The sequence below is a fragment of the Amaranthus tricolor genome, chromosome 5 (genome assembly GCF_026212465.1).
Source record: "Amaranthus tricolor cultivar Red isolate AtriRed21 chromosome 5, ASM2621246v1, whole genome shotgun sequence".
In the NCBI taxonomy this organism is placed as follows: domain Eukaryota; kingdom Viridiplantae; phylum Streptophyta; class Magnoliopsida; order Caryophyllales; family Amaranthaceae; genus Amaranthus; species Amaranthus tricolor.
Window position 1 is genome coordinate 11536159 of NC_080051.1, and position 17500 is coordinate 11553658.

A 17500-nucleotide genomic window follows, 5' to 3' on the forward strand; every position below is an offset into this window, starting at 1 on the left:
ACTTGATAATAGCTTGACTAAAAATTGATTCTTGTTAAGTTGAGCCAAATTGAGTTCAGGTTGTGCATAATTCGGGTCGAATGTTACTCAGTTCAGTCACTTTTAAGTTTGAATAATCTCGGTCAATAATTATATATCGACTATAAAAATCACGTGTTGTTCGAATTCAATTTTTTCATTTTGGTTATCAATTGGTTCGAATGCAATTTCGATTTGGGTAACATCGGTTCAATAAACCTTAAAAAATAACGTTTCAAGTCGGATAACTTTTGATTCTGGTTTAAGTTTTTGAACGGGTCACATTTGAACAACTCCAGTTTATACAAAGCAACCAAATGCGCCAAAATAAAATGTACAATTATAAGACTAATTAAATCCATATGTGAAAGTGTTTAAAGAAAGTAATTAAAAAAATTCCTGAATTCAAAAGAAAAAAAAAATCAACAGAAAATTTATACTGGACCCAGGCTGCTAATACAGGCATACAGCCATATAACTTTGAATTTATAACCAGTCTATTTTCCCCATGTCAAAAAAATTGATGAATTCATCTTTATGTTTAGCTGTTTATTTACTTATAATATCTTATTTTGTGCTAAAAAAACCCATGGTAATAACAAAAAGCTAACGGAAAACAGCACTAAAACTCCAATAAGATAATTTTAGCATCATAATCTCTTCCAGTATAAATACCCACATCTTCCAAAACATTTCTTCACCACCCTCAAGAATAAGAAATTTAACACCTCCTCTTCTTACCCAAACAAAACATGGCTAGTAAAATTTATTCTTTAATTTTCCTATCAATTTTACTAGCCATGAAGCCAAGCTTAAGTTTGGGTAAGAATTCTGCCCTCTCAACGCTCAACTCCATTGATACTTGTTGGCGAAAGAACCCGAATTGGATGAAACAAAGAGAAGAGCTCGCAAAATGCTCGAAGGGATTTGCCGGAAAAATGTACAACAACTTCGGAAAAGGCTTGACATACTATGTTGTCACCGATCCTAGAGATGATCCGATTAACCCTAAGAAGGGAACTCTTAGGTATGGAGTCACCATGGTGTCCGGAAAAGTATGGATCTCGTTTTCGAGAGATATGGACATTAAGCTTGCAAGGACATTGCTTATCGGAAGCTATACCACCATCGATGGGCGTGGTGCTACTATCAATCTTTCTAATGCAGGCCTCATGCTCTACAATGTATGAATACACTTTAATTTGGGTCTCAAAAATGACATTTTCCATACAAAAATATATTTCCTAATCATTTTTTGTCTCAATGATATTCATAGGTTACTGATGTCATCATCCATGGCTTAAGAATCCACGGCGTTGTACCCCAACCAGCCAGCCAACTAATGGCACCTGGCGGAAAGCTAACTTCTTTGAGCCAGATTGACGGAGATGCCATCAGGCTGCTCAGTGCGAAAAAAGTATGGATCGATCACAATACCCTCTCCAAGTGTGAGGATGGTCTGATTGATGTAACCCTTGGCTCAACCAGCATAACCATATCGAACAACTGGTTCCGTGACCATGACAAAGTCATGCTTCTAGGTCACAATGATGATTACGTAGATGATAAGAACATGAAGGTTACCGTCGTCTACAACCGCTTCGGACCCAATTGCCACCAACGCATGCCTAGGTCTTGCTTCAACTTGCTGCATTTTCATTTCTCTTGGTCTCTTACGAAATGTTTTACATGGGGGTGTCTTTCCGTTCACCTATTTCAACAAGATTAAATGTGATTTACGGTTTTGCAGAGTTCGTCACGGTTATGCTCATGTGGCTAACAATTTATACTTAGGATGGGAAGTTTATGCCATTGGAGGAAGCTCAAACCCTAGTATCAAGAGTGATCATAACCTATTTGTTGCCCCCAAGGGTAAATCAAAAGAGGTAAAATTTTTGTATGCTCCACTAAAGTATAAAATTACTCCCTCGGTCCCGTTTAATTTCTACTTAATTTCTATTTGGAGTTGTCTCATTTACTTGGCACGATTTCCTCTTTTGGAAATGGACCCCACAATTCTCTTTTTATCTCGTCCACAAATTCATCCTCTATCTTAATCTCATTAACATATTTCTCCAACTTGTTATTTGTTTCATTCACCAATTACAAATAAAATATTTAAACCTCTATTAAGAGGTGCAGATCAAAAGGGACGAAGGGAGTACTTTATAAGCTACTAGAAAATTGGACAACCTTATCATAGGTACTATGTAATGTTCAAGTCATGTTTGTCATCTATAAAGACATTTAACCTATCATTTCCATCTAAAGACAGGAATACAAATCTTAGAAATAGCACAAAAATAATGACCATAGCTAAAGTTGAGGCAACTTTTTCATAATTTCTAACAAATACCGCGTTATAGACCTCACAAACCCTTTAGTTTTACAAAAAGACGATCTAAAACAAGATCTACTATCTTTAGGATCAACTAGTTTTAAATGATTAGACAAAAAACGTTCATGTTCATCATTTCTGTACTTCAACAGGTCATAATGAACATCAAGGGAAAAGGAAAATGGTTTTTTAGATCTGTTGGGGATGTACTAGAGAATGGAGCCTCTTTCAAGGAAAGCGTTGAAGGCTTTGTAAAGCCAAACTACAGCGTTGATGAGGCGTTTCAAGTGGCAAGTGGTACAATTGTGAGGAAACTAACAAGATCAGCTGGAGCTCTAAAATGCAAAGGAGGATCAATATGCTAACAGGATTCACATTGTTTTGAATATATTCATTCAATCATAACGACAATTCATGTAATAATTCAATTCATAGATATAAATAGAGGTTGTTTATTCAATGTCATAACGGAGTTTGTTTGACATGCCAGATATTCATAGAAGAAATATATAAGAGCATTATTTTTGAGAAACACTAAAACTTCAAATTCAACATATAACCTTATACTAATATCAAGAAATGAAAAATAGGATATATTAGTGAACATAAAAGAGTATATGAGGTCGTGATTACATGCCTGTTGAAGATGTCATGATGTTAGTGCGAACATGAGCAGCCACGATCCTGTTGAGTACCGGAAGTAGCCTTTTGGTAGCTCTGTTCCCAGATATCCACAGGTGCAGCCTCAGCATGAGGTACATGACGCGGGTGTTTCTCTTTCTTATCTCCTTTTATTTGTTTTAAACCATGTTTCAGTGCAGGCAACAGCGCTTCCATGCATTCAGCCACAGCATTTGGATTCCCTGGCATGTTGATAATCTGTATATCATTGAACTACTTTAGAAAGATGTGACAGTATGAAACTTAAACAATGATCTTTAAGAAATTAAAAAATGAGGTTAGATAGTAGACAGAACGAACAAAAGTCGATTTAAAAAATTACCAATCTGATGCGGCACATAATCATTGACATATCCCTAGCACCAAGATATGCAAGGGAATTCCAATCATCCAGCTAATGAAATATGTATACTGTGTTTAGGTAGAGCATTTAAGAATGGGAATAACAGGCCCATCAGCTCATGTTGTCCTTCTAAATCCAAATTTTAAGTAAAAAACATAGTCACATGAGATTTTATTTTATTCGACTTGTCAGATATTTTTATAATATTAATTTTTTAAAATTTTTAGTTGAGCATAATTCTAGATATAAACAATCCGCAAACGCATTGGACAGCGTAAAAAGGTATTTGGGTGCAAGTAAAAAAACAGAGGAAGTACTAGTCAACGGTCATGTCTATTTAATGTACAAAGATTACCTACTGGGTGAGTATTCACGGAAGGAATATATTAAAAAATAGTTTATGACGAAGCTAATTCGGGAACGTCCAGAGGCAAGAAACATTGTTTCAGGGAATGGTCTAAGAGGTAGATGATGAAGATATTTGATAATGGCTTCCATAGTAACGTATCAAAAGCATACCTTGACAAGAGGTTTTACTAATTGCCCCAAAACAACTATTTGTATGATTTTTCTAGTTTCTGTTCTATTTCCATTGTGATAATGGAAATGATGTAAAGGAATGCTATTGTTTATTCTATCTCATTCATGTCATGTAAAAGAGAAAAGACTAGTTTAAAATTCTAATCAAAAAAATCGCTTTTGTCTCATTAATTTCTTAAAAGTACAAAAATTAAGGTTGGGCATACCAGAGTAGATCCTCTTATTCCAGCAGCTGAACGTGAGAGCATGGCAAATGGCGTCACCTACTCAAGGAGGAAAAAGAATTTGATATATTTTTCAGAATTGGAAACAAGGGAACCAAAGAACAAATAAATAACGAAATTAAATTGAGCAAAGTCATAGGTCCAAGTGTCCAATCAATTCTGTTTGATAATAGCTGTAATTGATATAAACATGCTCTTAGACTAAACAATAAAAAGAACTGAAGATTTGATTTTGCGGTATGTCTCAAGCTGTTGTTACTCTCTACTATGACGTCGAAGATGAAATCATGTTCAACTTACTTTTGTAATTATGAACTGGTTAAATTTAATTAGTAATAAATATAGTAAGATGAAGTATGAACTTGAAGACTAAGACAAGAAAAGCATGCTTACAAAGTGAACAAGAATGTTAAAAAACATATTAAAAATAAAAAGAAGTTATTACCTTAAGACTCTCTTGCATCATGACATACAGAAGACCGGGTGTTTCTTTCTCAATTACTTCTTTTGTTGCTTCGGGAGTAACATCTCTTGGGGTGAACCCAGTGCCACCTAGAATCACAAATTTTGACTCCATAAATTAGAATTAGAAAATATAAAAAAGATTGAAACCAAAAATCATTAAACCCTTAATTACTGAGAATCAAAACATTAATCACTCGGCCGTGTTTAATTTAAGCATTAGTTTTTATAAAAAGATCATTTCAGTCCTCTAAGACTAAAAGTCATTTAGGTGGGGTTTGAATTCATGAAATTCGTTTCAAGTACTTGAATTCAAACCTAATATTTTGATTCCCCACATTCAAATTCATTTAGTTAGTTTAGGACGAGAACACCAAAGATCGATGGAGGGAGAATTTTGTTGAGCTATTTAATAGGGAACAAGGCAATGTTATAGAGGACATAACAATCTTTTTGCAACAGTCCTAGATGAGATAACTTGATCGATACAAGGAGACATGCCTTGGTTGATGCATGTTGTTAGTTAATGACAATGATTTGGTAAATGAGACCAAGGAGGGAGCATATGCTAAGTTCGAATGATGAAGACAAGAGATAGAGACAAGAGTTGGAGTCACGACGTTTCAAATTAAATCGGAATAAGACAGTACAAGAAGTGTAATTTTAGCACAAACGAGATTACAAGATGCACTATAAAGCTATAAGAGAAAGAAATTGTTGTAAGTGCATGCTTTAAATACCTTGGGGTCATGTTCAAAGTAGTGGAGACATTCAACAGAATGTGTCCCATAGAATTAAAAGTGGGTGGCAAAAATGGAGAGCAACTATTGAAAATTATGTGATCGAGGTGTGCCTTTAAAGTTAAAGGACATGTTTTACTCAATAGTAATTAGTCCAATGTCACTATATGGATCATAATGTTAGACTTTTAGAAAGGACCATAGTAGAAAGTTGGGAGTAGCGAAAATGCGACTGCTTCAATGGATGAGTGAACAAACCTTGAGGGATAGAATTTGAAACGAAGATATAAGAGAGGGTTTACGAATTGCAAATATTAAGGAAATGATGAAAGAAAATCCTTTAAAATGATTTGGGCATGTGCGAAGTAGGGGTATTATCAAACAAGTGGGAGCCTTCCTCAGAGACTCACTTTGCCGAGACACTTTGTGCAGCAGTCTATCCTTAAATGATCTGTGGTGGAGCCGGAAAAGCAAGCAGAAACAGTTTCATGTTATCATGTTTATAAGCATGGCCTTACTTTCACATTGTCAAACAACACCGAGAGATCAACATATGTTATGCAATTTTAATAATGCATAGGTGAATACAAGCTCACAGCTTCTCACCAACAGAGCCCCCCCCCCACACACACACACACCCCACACACAAAAAATAATGGCGCTCCAAGAAAACTGTAAGCAGATTTACTGGTCAAAACAGAATTACAAAGAAATGGTTACCTAGAGTGATAATTAGATCCACTTTATCGACATCACACCATCTCTGCAAAACATCCTTAATTTTGGGTACATCATCCGGAACAACAGCAGTTGAAACTACCTTTGCTCCTCCTAGCCTTTCTGAGGAAGCATTTACCACAGAAATGGCTCTTGGACCACTAAAAGCACAAGAGAATTGCCAAACTCAGAGCACAAGAAATTATAGCATAAATGATAAAAATTTATGAACAATTAAATAAATGCCTGACAGTATTACTACGAGGATAGACCAATGTGCAAATTGAGGATCATTGGGGTCCATATCATTAAGTGGGCTTTTAATGTGTCAAGTTTTAAATGGGCCATTTATCTACATAAATGGGGCGGATTGAGTTGGCTTCAAACGGGCTTTCATTAACTCATAAGCAATGATCTAGAAAATTTAGGTGTGAGTCCAAGACTCTGAGTTAAATGTTGATTGTTACCTAACTTCTTACACTTCTCTTTGATTCAGTGATGAATAATTAGTTTTAATGTGTCTTTTGTTTCTTTTAGTATCAGTCTCTAGAATGTAGCCATCAAACTGAGGCAACTTTGTCATATTTTTTTATATTGTTTGTCAAATGTGCTTGGAGCTTCTTTTCTTTCTCCTACAGAAAAAATATGGTTTGCTAAGTAAATTAAGTTACTAAAATTACTTTATTTCTTTTGTGCTTACAGTTTCATGAGTTCTCACGATTAATGGAGAGTATTGGATGATGGCTCCATTGCAAATGGTAAAAGGCAAAGCATATCTCTACTTTTTAAAATCGCCAGACTAAAATGTTTAAACCTGTTTTGATATTAAATAAAATATGTGAAAGCAAAAAAGTGTAGCAAAGCAGTGGTACTGCAATGTCACACTCAGACAAAAACAACACCATTTTTGCTTCTTTTTTGTAGCATCAAATTGTGGCCTAATACCAAATGATGATTCAAAAAGGCGTATCTAGATGCAACAGCTACAAGCCTACACCAATATATTTACAAGACGAGTAGCTTAGAGTTGTGATGAAAAAAAAGGATTTGCATAGTGGTCTGATAGACAAGATTTCTCAACAAATGTCATATAAATACAGCAGTACAAAACCACAAACACGCCCATAGTAAACACTGTTTTACCCTTTTATGAACTTAAGTCCTCTTCCACCAAAATGCCCAATATTCACAAACTCACTTTAAAGGAACAAAATCAGTAAGTTAAAAATATAATATAAATAAAACAAGTTCAATCAAAAATATAAGCAACATAATTCAAAAAGATAATTTATCAGAACTTCTTCCCAATCTCATCTACCAATTCACACTCAAAATTACTCAATGCCCATCCTCAACTTCTCAAACCGTGAGTTACTCAACCTATTGCAATTTTTTTTGGGATTATCTAGCTTGTTATGTAGAGCTAAAAAACTTTTAAGCGTAACCATATACTTATCTTGGGTCAAGCATAACCGATCAGAAAGGTATTAGTTTACTTTAGAAGGTATGGATATCTTGGCATGCGTATCGAATGTGAGTTATTGCATAGACAGTAGAAAGGGAACTCACTGTGCCATCAAATTTGTTTCCCATGGTCATGCAATACTAGTCAGATAAATCCAGTTGACTGTCATCCATTCTATGGTAACTAAGATTTCTCTTTAGAGGAAACCCTCCACTCAAAACAACTTATAAATGATATAAATATGCTTCAATGTTACTTACCTACGATCAGGCCCAGACCCTGATGCAACAGTATCACTAACTGTCAGAATAGCAACTTGGACTAGAACTGCAGGATCCCAAAGGTTGCTTGCAGCAGTTTCGCTGGGTGACCTTTGCAATAATGAATCCTTTTTCACAGAAGAACTGAGTAAATCAGAAATAACAATGGCAGGCACAGATGTTCCGGCAGGAAGCAAGGCACCTCCAGCTGGAAGCTCTAACAATGCATTTGCAGACTTCATACTCAAAAGACGACTGCTTGTCTGCTGACCAGTGCTCTCAGCAACAAAACTGAAATGTGTAAGTGAACAAATTTTATCTGAGATTTTTTTAGAAAGACCAGAGATTATTTTATGAACAAACTTCCACTTGCAACACTATGAATAAATAGCAGCATAAAACTAAGGGGACCAAATAATCACCCAGGATTGCCAGATCCATCATTTTCCTTCCAGATAAGAGTGGCACGGTGAAATTCAGGTCGGGCAGAATCTGTTTTAATAGGCTTCTCAAGACGGGCATGAACCCTATACATTAAACCAAAGGAAACATATCAGTTGAGGTACAATATTAGATGGAGCACCCCCACCAATATCAATAAGAAAACCAAGGACTTAAAATAAGGACAGATAACAAAAAGATAAGCAAAGAGTTTTAGTAACCTCAAAAGGTCGGAGTTTCTCCATCCAGAAAGACGGCGAATAACAGGCACAACAAAAAGATGGAAACAAACTAAACAGCCCACTGGATTTCCAGGTAACCCAAAGGCAAGAACTTTATTGACATTCACATCTTGAGTTGACTTCATATTGATCTCAGCAAATGTTAGAGGTTTTCCTGGTTTCATGAGAACCTAAAGCATGCAAAGCTAAACCATAAAATTAATATGAATACAACAGAAACACATATTGAAAATCTAGCATTTCTTACAAAAGAATAAACTCATGAATCGCACTGCAAATTGTGGTAACTAGTTATCAATTGTCTCATTGATCTTAGACCACCCTAATAAAAGTTTAAAGGCAACCTCAATTACCTTGCTGAAATGCACTTTTCCTCTCCTCTCAAGCAATGGCTTCACATAATCTCGGTCTCCCATAGAAACACCACCAGAAGTTAAAATTATGTCAACTCCAGCAGAAAACGCTCTGTCCATGATTTTTTCAAGTTCTTCTACATCATCACGAGCAATGCCTAGGTCCACAACATTACAGCTCTGTTGAACTGCCGCTGCTAGTAGCATAGCACGATTGGAGTCCCTAATCTGCAAGTAGATACATAAGAGTAAATAAATACTGACGTCATGGGAAAGTGAACAATGGTACAAACACTAACAGCAAAATCAATCTGAATGTAAGGCAACTAAATAGCTCTCAGGGTCCTTCATGTAAACTCAACTCTTTACAGTCCAGCTAATGCATGCCATAGATAAAAGACAAGGCCGCATCGCATCACATCGGCCGCGTTGTAAAGGTTTTCAAAACAAACGAACAGATTTTTTCCGCGTTGTAAATGTGTAAAAAAACCGCATTTTGGGCCGCATTAAGGGATATCTTATGGTTTCAACCGATATTTAGACGATACGATAACCGCATCACTCCCGTTACTGCATCAGCATTCCGTTACCGCGATCGTAACCGTTACTGCATTTTTATACTATGAGACATGCTCAAAATAAAACAGTAATTCTGCCAAAACCTTGTCAATTTATTTGCCTACAATGACATCTATTTCTTAGGGCTGTGCAACTTCATTTCATTCACAGTCTATGTACTATTTATAAAGCAAGCCTAACTACCAGCTTAAACTACTATCGATAATATTCCCCCTCTAGATACATCCTTAGATATTTTCTGACATTACTAACAAAGTTATACAAACTATTTTCAGCTCGTTTTGCCTTCTTTCTTCACGATGCTACTTTGGTGATCTTGTGGCACCTCTTTAAAAAGATGATACCCTCTTGGTCACGTGCAGGCAGGGAGGCAAGTGAGGAATAAAGGTAAAAGATAATATTTGCATTTATTTTCGTAGGAAGATGATGAACGTAAGAGAAACACCTATTTAGAGGCCTGAAAAAGCTTACGTAGATCCATCCAACTGATACCAAAACTACCTATCCCCATCCCAACCCCCCACCCACACACACGCACGCACACATACTCACTCTCAAATAAAACAGGAAACCATGTATTTTATAAGTTCAAAAAGATGTAAATTACATGCCGTCCATTAATATAGACAGAAGTGTTAAATCATGATAGGTACAGTATGCTCCTACATGCATCTCCTACATAAATGGACCTACAAATTCAAGTACCCAACAGAAACCCCCCAAACTCTAAAGAAAAATAATGTTTGTTTAGAAGTAGCTATGGCTATGTTTAGATGAGATAAAATGGAGGGATGGATATTTTATAAGATAGATGTTTCATACAAAATGGTGGAAAATGAAGCAAAAGTAATTTGAGTAAAAAACTCCTTCACATTTTGTATGAAACAAATCCTATCAACAATTAAAAGATTCAGAAGGAAAGCTTATCAATTTTCTCTCTCTTCCCTTTCCTTCCCCTTCTTTTCCTTTCCTTCCTCAATTGTTATCCAAACGTACTCTAAGAAAAAAAATTTAATTAAAACAAAAAAGTAAGAAATACGGGATCAAAACATTCAAGAGAAGAAAGTAAGACAACTAATTGCAATAGCGGGCAACTTAGGGTCGTACAAAGCGGTATGAATATCAGTAAAAGATCACACCCAGCCATCCTCGTGAAGTCATTACCTGACCACGACCAAGATGTTTGGTTGTTGGCTCCACTAGTTCATCACCAGTTGAGAGCACACCGATTGTTGGAGTACGATATACCTACAATGGATATCACATAATATACTTTTGTAACTTGAAATAAAAGAAAGGAATTTGACAAAGAAAAGGGGAGAGCACAGTGCACTTAAGTAATTATATACCTTTACCATTGTGACACCCACAGTGGCAAGCAATCCAATTTCAGAAGCACCAACAAGTTGACCACACTTCAACACCACATCACCTTTCTCAATGTCACAGCCCTACAAAACAGTTTTAATAAGTAGCAGTAGAACAACAAGAAGAACAAGAACAACAACAACAACAACAACAACAACCCCATACATATGATTCAAAATAAAAAATAAAAAGTGTCCCAGCGGCGGAAAAATTACCACTGGACGAATATCAAAACCAGGCCGAGTTTGCACCAATATTCTCACTCGTTTAGGTTGGCTAGGTTCAATTTCAATTTGCTCTGTATCTTCCACCTGAACTACCGCATCAGCCCCATCAGGAATAGGTCCTGCATATAAGCAAATGCTTCACATCACTATAAACAAACAAAGAATATTGATAAGCTCCAACAAAGTGTCTAATAAATGCAAATCTTATATGGAGTAGTGATATAGATTCACCCACAACATTGAAGGTTCTTCTGAGATGCTTGTCAAGGAGAAACGTCTTCGCTTCCATAGTGGATGCCAATAACTATCTGTTAATGTTATCTTTGATTTTTCAGTAGAATCAAGGTTGTTAGAATCAAGATTCTACCTAGGATCGTTGAAAGGGTAGGATTAGAGTTGGTAGAATCAGATTGTAGGATCGTGTGATCCTATAAATATGCATTAATGTGTTTTGGATTACTGATTATCTATGACATTTGTTCTTTTTTTAAGTTTTGAAGTGTAAATAAAAAACTTATTTGACTTCAACTATCATGTTTTAAAAAAAATACTTTCAATAATTATTTTTAAACTATGAATCAAGAAAATCTTGAATTTTAAATTGTTATTAATATTCATTTTAAATATATAGATGCACACATAAGTGAAATCGAGATTATATGAAAATATTTTACAATTGAAACTACCCTTGTAGGATCAGATCGTAGGATTGTAGAATCATGTTATGTACATACCACCTAAACTTTTAAGCTATGTAGGATCGCACGATTCTAGCAACATTAAGATCCTACCTACGATCCGAATCGATGGCCTACTTTTAGATTGTAGGATCGTGGAATCGTGGATCAGGATCATCATTCAAGTAACCATGAGTAGAATAGTTTAAAGTCGAGTCTAAGTCAAACATTATTTCTTTTTACGATTATATTTTAGATAAGGGCTTCATGTGGCTTAACTAGGAAGGCCAATTCAGAATTAGAAAATTAAACTATCTAGCTTTTTATGTGATAGGTCTTTTAAATTAAGTCTAGAATTATATGACCTCAGAAAAGCCTACACAAGAGAACGACACGTCTAAGATGGGAGCAAAGGGCCAAGGGACTAATCCAAGTTAAGGGAGGAAACAAGATTGGCGTCTAGAAATCGAGCTATTAAAAGGAGTACCAGACTAGCACATATTAAAGCAAAGCCCAGAAAAGAATTAGTCCAAGGGAGTGGAGTCATTTTGAAGCCTAAATACATGCATCCAATTTTTTCTTTTCAAACCCATATGATAGATTGAAGTTTATTCAAACCCAATGACCCGAATCTTAAATGGCAAGTGGGCTTAGGGGAAAAAATAGGTAAATTAACCGATATGAAGCGATAAATTTTTTTTATTGTGAGTTATTATTCTTCCAAAGCTTTCGTTACTTGAAGTGATTTACAAAATCTAATTGTCAACAGCCAGTTTTTCAAGATTAAACATACCTATATACAACACCTTCATAAACAGTATCTAATAATGGAGGACAATGACAGAAATTCAAATATCAAAACATACATTGTGGATAAAACAGTCTGTGAGAGATCACCATCTAGTGATAGAGAAAAGCTTCAAGTATAATTAATAAAGTATGTGAGTGATAACATACCATTCAAGATTAAGAAAAAGGAAGAAGTATAAATATATAAACTTACATTTCATTTCAGTTATTGACTTATGTTTCATCTAATGATAGACAAAAACTTATGCCAATAATTTAATCTTGAAAAACTGATGTTAATACGTGTTAAAACACATCATTCTAATACTTTTAAAACATATCATTGTGGATTAATGATAAATAAAAAAGCCATGAATATTAAACATACAAATAATACCTTTATAGAAAGGGGCATGATTAATTGGGTACCCATTGTCCCGACCAGAATTAACTAAGTACTTGATTATTGGGTTATTCGGGTCAGGACATGGGCCGCCAAATTGAGTACCTGCCTATTCGGGTACCCGACTTGTCGTGTACCCAAACCCAATTATGAAAAGTCGTAGTCCTAGTCATCCCAAATTGGTGCCTACTTCAACTATTGATTGTATTTTTACGAATCAAGTTTGAACATAATCAACAAAAGGATTTTGACCACAGCAAAACGTGTGAAGGATTCATCAACCCTTTCTTCCTTCCTTAAAATTGATAATAAATTTCAGCTAGAATTTTAATTTATTTTTCTTTAATTTAGACTAGTTGATTAGGAAATCCAAACTCTAAGTTAGTATAAACTTTTTAATTGTTTTTATGTTGGACGAATCAGATAATTTAATTTATCAAAACTTTGTTCTTCTTGACTTTTCAAAAACTCTTTTTTGGGTTGAGGGTTTGAGTTAGTCGCCCATGTTAGTCAATGCTTAAGCAACTTTGACTAGTGATCTTGGAAATCCTAAGCTTATTTATGCAGCAAATATCTCTATTAGAAATAGATTTAAGAATTGTTGCTCTATCTATTTATCTTATTTCATACGTCTACATATTCTTCTTTCTTAAAAGGCCTTATGCCATTATCAAATAAATCAAGATCTACCATTTGCCTTATTTCTCCCTAAAATACGCCTCACCAAAACCAACCAGAATTATCTTATCTTCTTTTCATCTGTCAATTTAATCCCCATCAAAAAACCAAAACCCTCCATAGTCGAAAACAACCCACACCATCGATAAACCATAAACCTTATATTAAAATTATCCCGTACCTATAAACACAAATAAACTCCTTTCACACGTCTCACTCTATAAATTCGTCTAACAAGATGGAATTAAAAATAAAGATTTAATCTTTGTCTCTATTCCCAAGTTCACACCTCTAATAAAACTTCCTAAACCCCTCCCCAACATAAAAAATAATTAAATAAATAAATAAAAGGTCAAACCTTCAATCCTAAATATGCAAAGTACAGATTCCTCACTCGATCCTAACTCAACTAGTTTTTATTAGTTTTATCTTCTACATAGAGCGCAATGTATGCATACCAAATGAACAAGAGAACTAGTCTAACTAATGCAAATAAGGTCATAATATGTAACCTACAAAACAATCAAGGTAGAAAATTATTAAAATACATGTAACCTAAGACACAATGAAAATTACAACAGGATGCCACAACATGATCATTACATTCTGAATATACATTCCCATCAAAATTCCACAAAAGCATGCAATATAATGTAAGAAAATTACAATTGGCATTTTCGTAAGACTAGCTAGCCAAGCAATGACATGAAAAAATTCTTTTTGCACTTCTCTATCAATTTTCCTGCCCCAGGGCCAGTTGTTCTTCTATGTTTATACGCAATTCTCACCAAGAAATCTCTCACAACTCACAAGTTAAAAATTACATGGTATTCCAGGGCTTTGCAACACATTTAGCTTACCTCCAGTAGTCACATAGGCAACAGTTCCAGGAGTGATAGTCACATCAACAGCATCATTTCCGGCCCTCGATTCAGTAATTACATGGTATTCCCCCGGACCATCTGCAGAAACCACTGCATAACCGTCCTATGAACATCATAGCACAAAATCCATAAACGTCAATAAAACATGAATTGCTTAAATCCAGCCAAAATAACACTACTGACTACAACAAGAATAAATTTATGACCACAATTACTCACTTGATACCACCTGTCCTAGCTCCTAGGGGTACTTCATAAGTGTGTTTCTATAACTATTTTCACAAATTCTACTTTCCGTTAGCACCATAATGCAAAAACGGTTTTGCAAATGATTGTAAGTGGATTTCGTGGTCAATGGAGATGGTTTCGCGGATTTCTCGACCTAAACGTTTATATATGGTCGCCATGTGGGGATGAAGCTTTGTTTCTGCACAATGAATTGCATTCCCATACCCGACAGGGTGTAAGCTAAGATTTAACAAACCAGCAAAACCCTAACAATTAAGAAACTGACTAACAACCTTAATTTGCATTGGCAAATTCCAAATTCATACTACGCACATCAAATTTTCTGTTCTTTTCACTTTTCCGCATCAAACCCAATATAATTACCATATAAACAAAAATAACCATCCACCCATTCAACTATTTCTAATAATAAATAATTCTATTAAAAAAACCCAATCATAAAACCAAGAAATCTGAGGTGTATTATGTGAAAAGACAAAATTAATTCAAAATAAAATGCTGATTGAGAAAGGGGGAGAAAAAGAAAAGACCTTAATGGATGCAGGGTAAGGAGGAAGAGGATCAGGAGCTTGAATATCTTGGGCTAAGATTCTGCCATGAGCTTGGTGAAGTGGGACAGTAACGGAATCCAGAATTGGAGTTACTCCCAATACAATTTTCAGTGCTTCATCTACTGTTATCATCATGGTTGTTGGGGATTCTTTTGCTAACTCTGGTGATAGGATATCCAAAAAGCACAAGAACAATGGGAAATGCGTCAAGAATTTGACTCTAAACCCTCAGGTGGTTTAATTTTACACAACAACTTGAACGAGACGGTCTCATAAAAATTTGAACTAGACAAATAATTTAATATAAAAAATTTAAATATTAAGCAAAATTTCATTTTATTTCTCAAAATAAATATATTTTTTCCATTCATGATGTTTGGGTAATATTGTTGTTACTAACAGCAAATAAAATCAGCAGGTCGAAAATAGTAAAGTATTTATTTGCTGTTAGTAACAGCGAACAATGATTTTGGTCAAAAAAAGTTAGCATATTTGTTCGCTGTTAGTAACAGCGAACAAATACTTTAATTTTTTTACCAAAATTATTGTTCGTTATTATTAACAGCGAACTAACACGGTCCTAAATACAATAGCATGTCTCCTTCTTTCCCATTTCCCCTAAATCTCAAAATTCTAAAATCTTATGTGACATGTTCCTCCCAAATTCCATCATTAAAACTACTGTATTTCTTCAATTCTTTACTTCTTCTAAGCTAATCCTACTAAAGTGGTCTGCCATAGACTTAGATTGATTTTAGGTAATTATTTCTTTGATTTATACATTTTAATTTCGAAAATTAGGGTTTATTAAATTTTTTTTCTAATTTTTTTTTCAAATGCCCCAATTGCAATTCAATACTTCTTTAGGTCATCCTCAACTGATTAAGGTACTTGTTAATTGATCTCATTATCTATTTGTGTATTTTTAGTATGGTTATTAATGGTTATGAAATTGATAATGTTGTTTTAAAATGTATTTAAATAGTTTTTCTTATGAATTTGGTAATGTTGTTGTTTAAATATGTACTTGTTTGGCTTTTGTTATGAATTTGGTAATGTTATTGTTTATAAATGCATATTTGAAGAAAATGATGAAACGTATTTGTTAAATGTAGTTGGGAATTGTTGTTAAATGTAGTTGTGAATGTTGTGTTGTTATGAACTTGATAATGATGTTGATTTTATATCTATTTTTGTAGAAATGGCATCATTTTGTGTGACTATTGTGTGTTTTGGAATGGTTCAATTAGAATAAAGGGTACCAATGTTACCTATGTTGGGGGTAGATGTAAAATGTTTGCATGCAATTCGAACATGGATTTCAATGAGTTTAAACTTCTTATATGTTCTAAGATTGGAATTGACACCAGAAGAAGTATTGTAAAAATATGTTTTAAATACGACATGAGTGAACAATTGTTAGCTTATTTGGTTGAGGATGATGAAGCGATAGATGCTATGTGGGAGCATTTTAAGTCTACATCTATTCTCTCTTTGGAGGTATACGTAGAAGAGGTACCCCTAAGGAATCAAAGTTTAAATGTAACTTCTAATCCTTCTCCTACGCCTATGCCTATCTTAACTCAAGAAACTCAAAATCCCTGTGTTATATCCTTCCCCATCTATTACTCCTTGTGAACCTCCTACAATGCATGTGTCAAATGATGCAATTGTTAACGTAGGAGAAAGTAATGAGGTGGTACCTTGGGATGATGGTGATGAGATTAATGAGCTAGTTGATGATCTTTCTAAGGATAATGTGGATGTGTATGAGAATGCCCTGGCCACCGACATGACCTTAAGCAACATTCCTACTATCATTGCCCCTAAACCTTACGCCCTAGTTCCACCTTTAGATTAACATGTGGAGGACAACACTTAAAGGACTTAGGCTTGTGATACCACTTACACCGAAGAAGGGGAGTTTAAAAAGGGTATGATGTTTGATAGTAAGGAAGCTTTGTTAGAAGTTGTTAGAATGTATCATATTCGTAGAAACATAGAATATAGAACTAAGACTTCCAATGAAACTTCATTATCATTGAAGTGTGAGAGGAGGGTATTCTTGGAAACTAAGGGCATCTGACCTCTAGACCATCACAGCTAAAGAAGGTGTAGGAGGAGGATGAGTATTAGTGTAGAGTTTGTAATACATAGAACATTTGTTTATATTGAACATTTGTAATATTTTGACATTTGTATATAGTAGTTTGTAATATATATTATGTTTATTACGATTTGAATGTTATTGCTCGGAGATTTCGGCGATGA

At 34.8% G+C, this 17500-nt stretch overlaps 2 protein-coding genes across 2 annotated transcripts; one reads left to right on the plus strand and one right to left on the minus strand.

The window, feature by feature from the left end:
* Positions 1–870: 870 nt before the first annotated feature.
* On the plus strand, positions 871–2721 carry LOC130812780 (putative pectate lyase 2). Its single transcript, XM_057678375.1, has 4 exons — positions 871–1202; positions 1295–1650; positions 1769–1904; positions 2509–2721. The coding sequence occupies exons 1-4, from the start codon at positions 906–908 to the stop codon at positions 2719–2721; spliced, it is 1002 nt and encodes a 333-aa protein (XP_057534358.1). The 5' UTR covers positions 871–905.
* Positions 1192–15471, minus strand: LOC130812779 (molybdopterin biosynthesis protein CNX1-like). Its single transcript, XM_057678374.1, has 13 exons — positions 15209–15471; positions 14406–14532; positions 10987–11117; positions 10753–10854; positions 10568–10651; positions 8825–9052; positions 8451–8641; positions 8211–8315; positions 7789–8079; positions 6067–6224; positions 4590–4696; positions 4127–4183; positions 1192–3235 (listed from the first exon to the last, which is right to left on the minus strand). The coding sequence occupies exons 1-13, from the start codon at positions 15362–15364 to the stop codon at positions 3014–3016; spliced, it is 1959 nt and encodes a 652-aa protein (XP_057534357.1). The 5' UTR covers positions 15365–15471; the 3' UTR covers positions 1192–3013.
* Positions 15472–17500: the final 2029 nt, after the last annotated feature.